Source organism: Apodemus sylvaticus, chromosome 1 (genome assembly GCF_947179515.1).
Source record: "Apodemus sylvaticus chromosome 1, mApoSyl1.1, whole genome shotgun sequence".
NCBI lineage: Eukaryota > Metazoa > Chordata > Mammalia > Rodentia > Muridae > Apodemus > Apodemus sylvaticus.
Genome location: NC_067472.1, coordinates 122,965,388 through 122,981,064, shown reverse-complemented (window position 1 = coordinate 122,981,064; position 15,677 = coordinate 122,965,388). Strand labels below are relative to the sequence as shown.

General features: G+C 36.3%; 1 protein-coding gene across 1 annotated transcript; it reads right to left on the bottom strand.

Moving 5' to 3' along the window:
- Window positions 1-803: 803 nt before the first annotated feature.
- On the bottom strand, window positions 804-1,745 carry LOC127666391 (olfactory receptor 14A2-like). The gene has a single exon (XM_052159272.1). It carries the CDS (start codon window positions 1,743-1,745, stop codon window positions 804-806), a length of 942 nt encoding a protein of 313 aa, XP_052015232.1.
- Between the last annotated feature and the right edge of the window lie 13,932 nt (window positions 1,746-15,677).

The following is a 15,677-nucleotide window of genomic DNA, read 5'->3' as shown; positions in this document are numbered from 1 at the left end:
GAGGTAAAGTCATTACCTTTTCTGATACATGCTTTGTTTCATTATGTACTAGACAAAGATATGCTTTAATTGACCTTATCTCTGCATAACTCCCTGAGAGTAATAGTTTGTCAAAGTGACGATAGGGCCACTTATCATTACCAGAAATAAGTATGGAATCATAGAAAATTCATTAAAGCATGTATTGTTTCTTAGATATAAGGCTCAGTTTGATTAAACAGAGTTTCCAGAACATAGTGAACAATAAAGAATAGTAACCCAGAGAAGGCACTAATGAATAAAGCAAGAAAAATAAGTCAAAGTGATTTCTTCTATAATAAAAATACATTCCAAAGACTCTTTATGACTTCGAAGGGAAAGCATGTGCCTTGACATAGAGGTTAATAGTTTCTGGCCATTAAACAAAGAAACAAACTTAGATGACACAGCTACAAAAACCCAAACAAACAAACAAACAAACAAAAATCATGTGTTTATCTGGGGATTCTCTACACCTCCCTTCTGATGCAATGCTATGGATTAGGGTAAATATCTAGAATTACTGGATTTAGTATATTGCTTTATTGCTTTATCAGTGTTCTTCTACCTCACAACTAGTTAGAATTTCAAAGACACCAATAGTGAATATGCTTTCCAACCTACTGACTCATTTAATCATCTCAATAACTTTGTTGCCTTCTTCACAAGAAACAAAACATATGAAACTTCAAATGAATAAAATAATCACTTCCATATTTCCAAAATGGAAACTTAAAACATCCCTGTAACCTATATAGCATGCAATTTTTCATTGCTTTAGAGTATTAAATGAGTAACCCCCTCAAGCAAAGATTTTTCTGCAACCTCCTTAGAGCACTTTTCACATCGGTGTTCCTCAGGCTGTATATCAAAGGATTAAGTGCTGGAGGCAGCACAGTATATAGAACAGAAAACAGCCAGTCTGAAATTGATGGTGTGTTTGTAAATGGCTTCAAATAGACAAAGCAAGCAGTAACAAGAAAAACAGTGAAAACAGTGAGGTGTGGAATGCAGGTGGCAAATGCTTTGGACTGACCTTTAGTAGTAGGAATCCTCAGCACAGTGGAGAAAATGTAAAAGTAAGAAATAACAACACAGATAAAACAAGACATGCCCAGACAAACACCAATTCCAAGACTTGTGTAAATGACCACAAGTGTTTCAGAGCAGGAAATTCTTAGCAATGAGGGAATATCACAGAAAAACTGTGGGATCACATTGGAACCACAGAAAGGCATGGAAAATGTACCAGCTGTGTATATGGCTCCAAAGAGTATGCCAGTGGCCCAAGAAATACCTACCATCAGCACACAGATGTGGTTATTCATGATGACATCATAGTTCAGGGGAAAGCAAATGGCAACATAGCGGTCATAGGACATGGCAGTCAGGAGAAAAACTTCTCCTGATGAGAAAGAAGTCATTAAAAATACTTGGAAGGCACAAGCCAGAATAGAAATAGAATTATTATGAATTAGGCTATTAACAACGAAATTTGGAATTGGAACAGAAATAAAAAAGACATCTAACAGGGACAAATTCTTCAGGAAGAAATACATGGGTGTTTGGAGCCGCAGGTCAAGGGTGATAAGAGTAATGATGATGAGGTTACTCATTAGGGCTTCCATGTACATTCCAAGGAAGATTATTCCACATAAAGTCTGTAGCTCCTGGGTGTCAGAGAACCCCATCAGGACAAATTCAGTTAAGGTGGTGGTATTAGACATCTATTTCTTTTTCATGTACTGTTAGTAGATAAGGAGAAATAAATAAGAAAGTGGTATCATACAAAATTATTACACTCACATGAAGGCAAAGTCAGTATAATGGGAGTCAAGAAACTACATATGGTACAATACATGTCAATTAGATTCTCATTTCTTTCTCCCTTAACCTCATATACTTACCCTCTCCTACTTCCTTGAACATCTCTCTGTAGCTCTCACTCATGCATTTTTGTTTTTCTTCTCTCTCTCTCTCTCTCTCTCTCTCTCTCTCTCTCTCTCTCTCTCTCTCTCTCTTTCTCCCTCTTCCTCCCCCCTCTCTCTTTCTTTCTTGCCCACTTGCTCTCTCTGTGTATATTTATACATATTTTCTTGACTAGACTAAATGATAGATTGGGCTATCTTATTCTCTGCTGGAGGAGGCAAAGACAAGCTAGTCTACTAGCTTTTTTTTATTAAATAACAAAAATCTTCCGATGAGATGCCATGTTTTAGCATAATAAAAAATTGCACTTTAGAGATTAGTTTCTTGCCTGTTTGAGTTTAAGGGCCTTGTATCAAAATTCACGGTACAAGTTTACATAACAAAGACCTCTGGAGATAGTCTTTTAGAAAGCACAACTCTAATAAAATGTAAAGCTGGACCTGGCTTTGAATATTTACAGATAAACAGTCTGTGTGCAAGGAAAGAAGGTGTGGTAGAAGGTAAAAATGTAACACATTTGCCAAAATATTATAACCTTATGAGTTATGATATATAGGAAAATAAGCAAATAGAAGAAGTAAAAGTAAATAAATTACTGCTAAATTAAATTGCTTGTTAATAACCTTCTCAATTTATTTTATATTTATAGTAATTTTAAAATGGGTTTAGACAGTGTATTTTAATATTTTGCCACAGGAATTTTGAAATTTTTACCTTAGAACAATTAAGAATCTTTACATACCTAGAAAGGAATAATTTTTCTGACATATGTAAGAAGATTTTCCTCCAGGTCCACTTGAGGATGAAAATTGTTTTCATATCCTTAAAGTTCAATTTAGCAGTTTGTCTATTTGAAATTTAGTAATTTTTCTGTTTGAAAGGCAAACAGAATGTAGAACTCTCTTTGAAAGCTCTGAAACTGGAACTTTTTATGTCTTTATGGCATAAGAAGACTCAAAGTTTTGATGTAAACTTTGTCATTTCTTAGCATGTGGATGCAAATATAAGCAGAAAGAAAAATGTGTTAGCATTTTATGAAGTGTGATGTAGGTTAATTTGAAACCTTTTATAATCATAACATTTCTAACATATCTTTTTATGTGAACTGGCTACTCCTTTGGATTTCCCAAAGGTGAATTTTTTAAATAGTCATATCAAAAAAAAATCTATGTCTTAAGACAATTAGCGTTGTAATAATTGGCATTTTTCCAGAACCTGTTATTCAGCCTCCAGAAAATATACTAGAATAGATCATGAACATGCTCATATTTCCCCAGAATTAACATAATTATATATGTTCTTAGTTACATAGTACAAAGAGTTAGAGACAAATAATGTTGTAAACAAATATTACAAAACAAACACACACACACACACACACAAATGTAAACTTCTCCCACATTTCCTGTATTAATTATTTTTCTCAAGATTGTGGAACATGAGAAATTAAAGACTCACTTGACATCGTGGTTTGAAGATGCACTCTATTATGGCAGAGAAAGTATAGGTGAAGTATAATGAAAAAAACAAGTCACAGTCCACTTATAATCATAAAAAAGAAAGATAAACTATATCATACTTACTATGCTCTTCCAAGATTATCCTTGTCTGGATAGAATGTAAATTCATAAAGTAGAGCCACTAACACTCAGGGTACATCCTCCTACACAGGTCATGTCTTTCTGGAAATACCCTTAGAGAAGTAAATGGTTTTCTTATATGATTCTAAATCTCATCAACTTGACAATAAACATTAGCCATCTCAACTCTTTTCCCTGTTAGTTTGATGCCCAATTCAAGTTGATATACATCATTTTAATTTTTTCTGTTCCTTATTATTAGATATTTTTTATTTACATTTCAAATGTATTCCCCTTTCCTTGTTTCCCTTCTGAAAACCCCCTATCCCTATCTTGTGCCCCTGCTCACCAAGCTACTCACTCCCGCTTCCCTGTACTGTCATTCCCCTACACTGGGGCATTGAGCCTTCACAATACCAAATGCCTCTCCTCTCATTGATGTTCAACAAGGCCATCCTCTGCTACATGTGTCCTTCTGTGTGTACTCTTTGGTTGGTGGTTTATTCCCTGGGAGCTCTGTGAGTACTGGTTGGTTTATATTGTTGTTTCTCCTATAGGGCTGCAAACCCTTTCAGCTCCTTGAGTCCTTTAGCTCCTGAATTGGGGACCCTGTGCTCAGTCCATTGGTTGGATATGAGTATCTATTTCTGTATTTGTCATGTAGTGACAGAGCCTCTCAGGAGACAGCTATATCAGGTGCCTGTCAGCAAGCACTTCTTGGCGTTCACAATAGTGTCTGGGTCTGATAACTGTATATGGGATGGATCCCCAGGCTGGGGCAGTCTCTAAATGGCATTACCTTCAGTCTCTGCTCCACACTTTGTCTCTGTATCTCCTCTGATGGGTATTTTGATCATCCTTGTAAGAACGACTGAAGTATCCACATTTTGCTCTTCCTTCTTCTTGAGATTCATGTGGTCTGTTAATTGGATCTTGGGAATAAAAACATAATGTAACACTATGTTTTTTTCAGATCTCATGTTCATTTCATAATACCAAATGTGTTTATTATACCTCTAAACTCTAAAGTATGAAAAAATTCTAACATTGTTCAAGTGTCTGTCATCCAGGGTCTTAAAGAAATGAGTCAGCCTTGAGCAACTTGGCACAGGGGAAAATTTCCTGAGCAGAACACCAATGGCTTATGCTCTAAAATCAAGAATTGACATATGGGACCTCATAAAATGAAAATGTTTCTATAAGGCAAAGGACATTGTCAATAGGATAAAACAGCAACCAATAGATTGGGAAAAGATCTTTAACAATCTTCCATCCAATACAGGTGTTATATTCAAAATATACAATGGACTGAAGAAGTTAGATTCCAGAGAATCAAATAACCCTATCAAAAATGGGGTACGGAAGTAAATAAAGAGTTTTCAGCTGAGGAATATCAAATGGCCAAGAAGCCCCTAAAGAACACTCATCATCCTTAGTTATGAGGGAAATGCAAATCAAAACAACCCTGACATTCTACCTCATACCAGTCAGAATGGCTAAAATCAAAAACTCAGGTGACAACTGATGTTTGCAAGGATGTGGAGAAAGAGGAACACTCCTCCATTGCTGGCAGGATTGTAAGCTGATATATCCACTCTGGAAATCATTCTGGTGGTTCCTCAGAAAACTGGACATAGTACTACCTGAGGACACAGGTATACCACTCCTGGGAATATACCCAAAAGATGCTCCAACATGTAATAAGGACCCATGTTCTACTATGTTCATAGCAACCTGAATTATAATAGTCAGAAGCTGGAAAGAACCCAGATGTTCTTCAACACAGGAATGGATACAGAATATGTGGTGTATTTATACCATGTAATACTACTTAGCTATTAAAAAAAATGAATACCTGAAAATTTTAGGAAAATGGATGGGAAGAGAAAATATAATCCTGAGTAAGGTAATCCAATCACAAAAGAACACATATGGTATGCATTCATTGATAAGTAGATATTAGCCTAAAAGCTCCAAATACAACATACAATTCGCAGACCACATGAAGTTCAAGAAGGAAGACCAAAAAGTGGCAGGTTCAATTCTTCTCAGAAGGGGGAACAAAATATTCACTGGAGCAAATATGGAGATAAAGTGTAGAGCAGAGACTAAAGGAACGGCTATCCAGAGACTGTCCCACCTGGGGATACATCCCATATACGGTCACCAGACCCTGACACTATTGTGGATGCCAAGAAATGCTTACTGAAAGGAGTTTGATATGGCTGTCTCCTGAGAGGCCCTGCCAGAGCCTTACAAATACAAAGGCGGCAGAGGGGGGGGGATTGCTAATAGCCAACCATTGGACTGCGCATGGGGTCTCCAATGGAGGAGTTAGAGAAAGGGCTGAAAGAGCTGAAGGGGTTTGCAACCCCATATGCAGAACAACATTATCAACCAACCAGTTGCCCCAGAGCTCCTAGGGACTAAGCAATCAACCAAGGAGTATATAAGGCTCCAGCTGCATATTTAGCAGAGGATTGCCTTGTCAGGCATCAGTGGGAGGATAGGTCCTTGTTCCTATGAAGGCTTGATAGATGTTCCAGTGTAGGGAAATCACGGGCAGGGAGTTTGGACTGGGTGGGTGGGTGGAGGAACACCCTCACTGAAGCAGCGAGAGGGAGGATGGGATAGGGGATTTCCTGGAAGGGGGGATGGGAAAGGGGATAACATTTGAAATGTAAATAAAGAAAAAAAACCAAAAAAAATTGGTAATGGTCTTTCTTGGGAAGCTATCTTAGTCCAAAATCTTACATTACAGTATCCACACTTCACATAACCTCAGTTATACTGACCTATTCTTGCTTCGGATGTCATCCTCATTCACATGTAAAAGTCAACACACATACAAAGAAATAATTTGAAACTAATAAACACTTTTAAGTACATGGTTCTATTTATCCTGAAACTCAGAACTATCTCATGTGTGGCTTTGAAAAATTAAAAATAAAATTATGTATTTCATATATTAAGTGATGCAAAGAAACATTTCTATTATTAAAGGTAATAATGGGATAAAAGCAAGGAAAGATCAACTCAATAGAAGACTGTACAAGTTTCCTTTGTATCTGAATCTGGGATTTATGGTAGTATTCTTGGTACTCCAAAACACTAGTCATTCCATTCATTCTGTTTTCTAGCTTATGTAGCTCATGTGGTTTCTTAAAAAAGCTGGTTCTGTGTCATATCTGTGGTTTGCCTTGATAGATATTAGATGATCTTGGTATTGCCAGAATCCTAGCATTCTATTGCATCTCGGGATTTACTTTACTTTCTCTGATCCTACTTAACTCTACTATCAAGAAATCGATATGACCTGTCAAACATTGAACATTTCAACTTCCTGGACTTTGGTTTAAGTCACCACAGAACTTCTTTTCTTATAAACTTTATCCCACCAAACTCATTTTACATTTGTGTCAGTGGTGAGTTGTACTATCAACTCATATGAAGCCTAGATTCTAGACTACAGTTTCAGTGGCCTCTGTAATGATGTCTATAGGGGACTATTTCCCTAAGTGACAATTTTGCAACAGAGGACCACTAGGATATACTTAGTTGAGGATCTCTTTTTTTCAATACATTTACATTTTAACAAATTGGTCAGTAAGATTTTATTTTAAAAGGACCTTCCTACATTTCCATGCATAAAATGGTGTTTTCTGTTCATGGAATCTCTAAAGATGTATGTCTCCCTTATGATGGTTTACAATTTTATACTTGCTTAGACTCATTCTTCACTAATGTGAAGGCTTTTTAAAAAAGAAAATTCTCACCAATGCATGACTGAAACAACTGAGTAGTAACTATACCACTGCCTGAATACTATGCATTTTTAAATGTTCCACGCCCAAAAAACTTAGTCTTATACATTTTATTCAGTCTGACTCAACATGCCAGGATATAGACAGATCATCTGTAGATTCCTTTTCAGAATCCAACAAAAATGATTTCACTCACTCCGGTTTACAATACCAATAAAGTTCTTCTTTACTCTCTGAAGGCCCTATGATCCAAATCTTTACTGTTTCTATTTCCCTAGAAATTCTGACCTATGGAGATTCTACCAGAGTGTCCAATAATATATGCATTTTTAGGCTTCTATAAACCACAGATGTAAATGAATTCCCAAATATTAAGGAACAAAGGTTTGGGTTTATCATACCAAGTCACTTACTTTTTTATACCAATGACCTATATTATTTATATTTTACACTGCTGTAAAAAAATACCTATAAGAACAATTTAATGAGGAAATTACAACTTTGTCTCATGGTTTGCTCATGCAGTCTATCATGTTGAGGAAGATGGGAAGAGATGGTGGCAGGATCACGAGGTAAATGATTACAACACGTCTGTGGTTAAGAATCAGAGAGAAATGAACTAATTTTCTGAGCATGCACTATTTTACTTTGATTTAGTATGTGTCTTAGGCATTATTGTTATTTTAAAAAAGCACTTCGTTAAGACTTGCTTACAGTTTCAAGGATTTGTTCATCATTAGCACCGTGGGGAGATTGGTTGTACTCAGGCAGACATGGTACTGAAGAAGTGTCTGAGAATTCTACTTCCATATCCTAAGACTACAGAAAGAGAGAACCACTAAACCTGGCTTAATTTTTTTGAAACCATCTCTTAATCTCTTTCAGATAGTGCTACTCCCTAATGTCTAAGCATTCAAATATGCGATCCTAAGCAAACTCGTCTCATTCAAACTACTATATTACACTCCTCGGCCCACCTACACTTGCAGTCATGTTATAATGCAAACATTCATTTATTCTAACTACAAAAGGCCCCATAGTCTTCCTTTATTTTTTTTTAAATTTATTGATATATTTATTTACATTTCAAATGATTTCCCCTTTTCTGGACCCCCACTCCCTGAAAATCCCATCAGTCCCCTTCCTTCCCCCTGTTTTCCCACCCAACCCTTCCCACTTCCCTGTTCTGATTTTGTTCTATACTGCTTCATTGAGTCTTTCCAGAACAAGGGGCCACTCCTCCTTTCTTCTTGTACCTCATTTGATATGTGGATTATGTTTTGGGTATTCCAGTTTTCTAGGTTAATATCCACTTATTGGTGAGTGCATACCATGATCCATCTTTTGAGTCTGGGTTACCTCACTTAGTATGATGTTCTCCAGATCCATCCATTTGCCTAAGAATTTCATGAATTCATTGTTTCATGGCTGAATAGTACTCCATTGTGTATATATACCACATTTTTTGCATCCACTTTTCTGTTGAGGGATACCTGGGTTCTTTCCAACTTCTGGCAATTATAAATAGGGCTGCTATGAACATAGTGGAACATGTATCCTTATTACATGCTGGGGAATCTTTTGGGTATATGCCCAGGAGTGGTATAGCAGGATCTTCTGGAAGTGAGGTGCCCAGTTTTTGGAGGAACCGCCAGACTGATTTCCAGAGTGGTTGTACCAATTTGCAACCCTGCCAGCAGTAGAGGAGTGTTCCTCTTTCTCCACATCCTCGCCAACACCTGCAGTCTTTCACAGTACAAATAATGCTCAAAAGTCCAAAGTTTAATCTCTATTTACACTAATAGCATTCTTTTAAATTTAGCTCCTCAAAAAGTCAAAATCAAAATGAAAATCTAATACTTCCAATAAGCAATAACACAGAGTAACTTTACTACTCAAAAGTGGAGGAAAGAAAACATAGTAAAGAAATACTGAATCAAAACAAGGACAAAAATCCAGCAGGGCAAATTGTAATTTCTGCAAAAAGATCTTTGGCTTGAAACTACTTTCAGCTTTATTTACTAAAACACACCTCTTTCTTTGAGTGATTCCAGATACAGTCTGCCGTTCTTGACAGTTTTTCCAAAAGATTGACCTCTCAAAAATGTTGTGTTCTTCAACACAATCTGGGTTTGACGATCAGAGCTACATGCTATGGCCTCTCTGAGCCTCTACATAATACTGCTAACACATGCCTGGCCTTAGAGTCTGTTCTGAGCCACAGATTAAAACTCTTGTATTCTAAAGCCATAACCATTTGGCCAAGGTTTTACTTTCTTCTGCATGGTGAGTCATGGTGAGTCTGGAACATGGCCCCTTCAATATATATATATATATATATATATATATATATATTCATCACTTTTAGCTGGGAAAGGACTTGCCATGAGGTAAACACTAACTTTGTTACATGTAATATGGGAGGGACTTTTTCAATGTTTCATCTCCTTGAGCATTGGACGTAGCTCTGTTACATGTCCTGGTGCTCATTTTCACCTCAATTTTACATTGTGTTTGTATGTGTGTGTGTTTTCTCAATCAACTTGCTACACTTTTATTATATATCTGCATAAGAGTGGCCAAAAATAAAACTACATTTTCCTAGAATATATGTTGTTAAGAGACAGTAGACTCAGTTTTTCTTCCTTTTCCTAGTTAAGTATAATGATAAAATTTATTTTTATATTGACCTTAATGTTAGTTTTATTCTAAGCAAGCTACAAGCTGAAGGTTAACTTGTGTGTTGTTGTTATTTTTGTTTTTGTTTGTTTGGTTGTTTGGTTTGGCTTGTGCTACTTGTTCTTCCTCTAGAATCTTGTCATTTACACATCATATATTCTCATTTATTATAAAAGGTTTTCCCTTAGTCTTTGCAACTTTCATTGTCATATTCCCTAGGAGATTCTAAAATTGGCCCAGCCATAAAAATAAAATATTTTAACTTGAAACTTCTTTGTATTAGCTCTGGGATTTTGACACACCAAGACAACACCAGTAACATAAAACTCTTCAATTTAGCTTCTAGCTGGTTTTTGGGGCAAGAGCAGAAAGCAGCCATATTTTTGCCAAAATACTAGAATAATAACTTCTAGGTCACTTACTTATATTCTTCTCCTTTGAAACTTCTTCAGCTGGCCCATCATCATTTACATTGATTCTTTACATGACTTCTATTAGTCAGAGTTCTCCAGATTCATAGAATTTATGGAATGTCTCTATATATCAAGGGGATTTATTGTAATGGCTTATAGTTTGTAGTCCAGCTAATCAAACACAGCAGCTGTGAATGAAAAGTCAAAAAAATCTAGTAGTTACTGAGTCCCACGAGGTTAGTTGTTTCAGCTGATCTTTAAAAGTTGGAATCCTGAATAAGTAGGTTCCAACAGATGAGCTGGCAAGTAAGTGCAAGCAGTCAAAGAATAGTGAGACTTCCTTCTTTCATCGTCCTCATGTAGGCCCCCAGCAGAAAGTATGGTAGGTACAATGACATCTGTACTTGGAACTTACTCTGTCCCATGCTGGTCTTGAATCTGAAGGTCTGTTTGCTTCAGACTACTGGAATTAAAGACCTGTAATACCTTGCATATGCCTAAGCTTTTCATGGCCACTATGCCTCAAGATCTGGATCAAAAGTGTATGTCATTTCATGTCAAGATCTGAGTAAGAAGCCTCTGTCTTCAGCCTCAACATCTGAATCACAGTTGTGCTTTTCATTTCTGGGATTGTAGTTCATTCCAGATGTAGTCAAGTTAATAACTAAGAATAGTCATCATAACACTTGTCTTTCATGTTCCTTCAAGTACAATTCATATTTAGGCAACAAAATATATGATCATGATGGATGAGTAAAATTTGAAATATATGAGCCTATCATGCCATGCTCATTTAAACTACCAACAATAAGGACACTAAACCACAGGTTACATGATTATTTTTTCCACCTCAATCAAATATCCAAGAAAATGTTCTCAGAGAATCATCTTAGGTGATTTTAAATTTTGTAAAGTTACTATCCAAAAATCACCATCACAACTATATTTTTTATTTACATTAAATTCCAATAACATCCCCTTGATCTTCTCTTCCAAAGTCTATCTTTATATACCCCCTCACACACACACACACACACACACACACACACACACACACACTTCTCAAAGAAAGGGAATATCTTTGAGTAATACTTACCTTGGAGTATCTAGTCTTAGCAGATCTAGGCATATTCTCTCCCACTGAGGCCCCACCAGGCAGTCCAAGTAGGGGGAAGGGGATCCAATGGCTGGGAACAGAAACTGACATAGGCCCCACTCTACATATTAGGTGGAACAGATAAACACCAAGCAGTGCTTATACTACCGATGTGTCTATCTCTAGCTCCTCCATGCTCCCCAGTTGGTGATCCAGACTCCGTGAGCTTCCATGGTTTCAGATTAGTTGACTCCATTGGTGTTTTTTGTGGTGTTGTTGACCCACTCTTACTTAGTTGCTTCTGCCACATACTCTTCAACAATATTCTCTCTCTTTCTGATGTTTTGCTGTGGGTCTCTGCATCTGCTTCCATCTATTGCTGGATGAAGCTTCTCAAGAGACAGTTGTGCTACGTTCCAGTCTGAAAGCATAGCAGAGTATCATTAACAGTGTGAGGGGTTGGCTCTCTTGCATGGAATAGGTCATGAGTTCGTCCTATTAGTATGCTCAGGTTCTACTCTGTCTTTAACCCTGCACATCTTGTATGCAAGACAAATATTGGATTGAATGATTTATAGGTGGATTCAGAAAAAGTAGTTCATTAACATAATGAAATACAACTCAGCTATTAAAAATGAAGCATCATTAATTTTGCATGTAAATGGAACTAGAAAATATCATCCTGAGTAAGATAACTTGGACCAAAAAGGACAACCATGGCATGTACTTACTGGTAAGTAGATATTAGCCAAAAGGTACAGAATACCTAGGATACAACCCACAGCTTGTAAGAAGTATAACAAGCAGAAAATTTAAAACTAAGTCTTTAAAGCACTGATTAAACAAATCATGCCTAAACAGCACCAATTCCAAGGCTAAAATAAATGACCATGAGTGTTTTGGTACAGGAAATCTTTAACAATAAAAGGACATCACAGAAAAATTTTAGGATCATATTGGAGCCACAGAAAGCCATCAAAATGTACCAGCTGGATGTGTGGTTCCAAATAGTACTACAGTAGTCCAAGAAGCTTCCACCATTAGCACAGTTATCATTATTAGGTACTATGTACTTTTCAGACCCTGTCAGTAGGGTATCATCATTTTATAATAAAGTCTGAGTAGCATGAATAATATGTGATTTAATTAAATAGTATTATATTTTGCCACAGACCACCCCAGACAGGTATGGGGGTACCTGGGATGTGGGTTCTCAAAGCTAGGTGGGTAAGGATTCGGTGGTGACAAACAAAAACAAACACAGAGGCGGTTTGAATCTGAATGTATTTTGTAGCTTTCAAGCAAGGGTTTTTATACATAGAGAAACAGGTATTTCAACACTGAAAAGCTATGTTCAGTAAAGCAGTACAACAGAATGGACATTGCAACAATCATTTGGTAAAGCAAAATACAAAATCATTCAAATATTACAGCTTCAAAAGGATATATTCAATAAGGCAGCCAGATAGAACAGATATTGTTATGATCATTTAATACATCAAAACATAAAAATCACCTAGGGTAGTGGCAAGTTTCCAAACATAAACTAATACATTTTTATAATCAGTTACTATTTAACTTTTAGTACATGCTCTTTTATTACTCTTCAAAACATAAATTTAAACTATTTTAATTCTCTTCTATATAAAGCTTTCTTAAACAATATACCAAAACCTACTTCCATTGATACACATGCAGCCATATAAAGTATTATTGTTGGGAAACTTTATATTTATCAATACTATCTCATAAATGACTTATAAAGTGAAGCTGCAGTTTACCCAGAGATGATGCCATGGTTACTGAGTCCATCTCAAGAGATGGTTTCTTATACTTGCTCAAGGTATTAGCTTAGGCTATCAGGAACATCTTATAAATTAGAAAAGGAATAAGAAACATAAGACAGATAAGTTGCCAAGAGACCTATGGCTCAATAATTTTTCTCCAGCAAAGAATTCTACAAGCAGTTCCAGAAGCCCCCCCTCCCTTGTTGAGGTCAAATGCTTCAGTCTGTGAAACTTTTCACACAGATATGACTGGAGGTAGTGTGGCAATATTTTAAGTATGTAGCTGTAATTAGTATAGAAGTTTTCATGGTTTTAGGGAGATATACAGAAATCAGTTATTCGTTTATGAATATTGTCTTTTCAGTTATGTATAAGAAAGGATTTTGAATGTATGAACAAAAAAGGCATGGTAGTTTTGAAGATATATCTAAAAATTACCTCACAATGATAATTACATATGTATCGAAAGATCACATATGTATTAAAAGATAATATTATATAATTACTATGCATCAATGCACATGAACAAATAAAAATCCAGAAAAATAAAGTACACAAAAGGTTGAAATATAATGCAATGGTTTTGTTTAACACTTTTGCCAAACATTGCTTTTGTATAGATGACTGTGGGTTTGTACAACAGAAGTTGGACAAATTAATTCAACATTCATGTGTACTATTTTCTTCACAGTTTTCATCAAGAATATTTAGAAAATTATAGTACATATTTACATGCTGTTTACCTGAATCCACTGCAAATGCTCAATGGAAAGCTAAAGGTAAGCAATAAAGCTTGATATCTCTTCCATAATTTTCTCTTCTTTGAAATCTCGAGACAACTTTGTTCTAAACTCTGAGGACAAGAGTGGTGGCTACCTCAAGCCAATAATGACTTCCCTTTTAGGCTGAGTAAAAGATATATAACTAAGGTATTTTCAAATTATTAACTGTCATCTTTAATACTTTATACATCAAAGAACCACTAAGAAATCTTCATTACTTTCCTTAAATCTTACTAAAGAGTGGAGGAGTCTAGTGAGTGTAGACTCACTAATGAGTCTAATGACATGTGAAGTAACAACTTGGAACTATTACCCCTTCTTCTAAATGATACATCTGATATAAATACCTTCAAGAGCAAATACACATTGTTTATATTGATGACACTTTTCACTGGATTAAACAGGTCTTGCTTCTCTAAGCATAGTCAACTGTAATTATCTACACACTGTTGAAACTCTATGTGATGAAACTAAGATAATAATCAACCAGACTACAGTCTGAAACAGTAGTTCTTATGATCTTTCTCTATTAATCTTGGAGTTCTTTTCAATACTTCTGAGGATAAGGTTTTCCAATAATTATATTTACTTAATTCTTTTTCTTTCACTATTTTTTTATTCGATATAATTTATTTACATTTCAAATGATTTCCCCTTTTCTAGCCCCCCCACTCCCCGAACGTCCCGTAAGCCCCCTTCTCTTCCCCTGTCCTCCCACCCACCCCTTCCCACTTCCCCGTTCTGGTTTTGCTGAATATTGTTTCACTGAGTCTTTCCAGAACCAGGGGCCACTCCTCCTTTCTTCTTGTACCTCATTTGATGTGTGGATTATGTTTTGGGTATACCATGATTCACCTTTTGAGTCTGGGTTACCTCACTGAGTATGATATTCTCTAGTTCCATCCATTTGCCTAAGAATTTCATGAATTCGTTGTTTCTAATGGCTGAATAGTACTCCATTGTGTAGATATACCACATTTTTTGCATCCACTCTTCTGTTGAGGGATACCTGGGTTCTTTCCAACATCTGGCAATTATAAATAGGGCTGCTATGAACATAGTAGAACATGTATCCTTATTACATGGTGGGGAGTCTTCTGGGTATATGCCCAGGAGTGGTATAGCAGGATCTTCTGGAAGTGAGGTGCCCAGTTTTCGGAGGAACCGCCAGACTGATTTCCAGAGTGGTTGTACCAATTTGCAACCCCACCAGCAGTGGAGTGTTCCTCTTTCTCCACACCCTCTCCAACACCTGCTGTCTCCTGAATTTTTAATCTTAGCCATTCTGACTGGTGTAAGATGAAATCTTAGGGTTGTTTTGATTTGCATTTCCCTAATGACTAATGAAGTTGAGCATTTTTTAAGATGCTTCTCCGCCATCCGAAGTTCTTCAGGTGAGAATTCTTTGTTTAACTCTGTACCCCATTTTTTAATAGGGTTGTTTGGTTTTCTGGAGCAAGAGGACAAATCGGCAACCAACAAATTGGGAAAAGATCTTCACCAATCCTACATCAGATAGAGGGCTAATATCCAATATATATAAAGAACTCAAGAAGTTAGACTCCAGAAAACCAAACAACCCTATTTCTTTCACTATTATGCTTTATGTTTGATTTCTGTGAAGGTTAG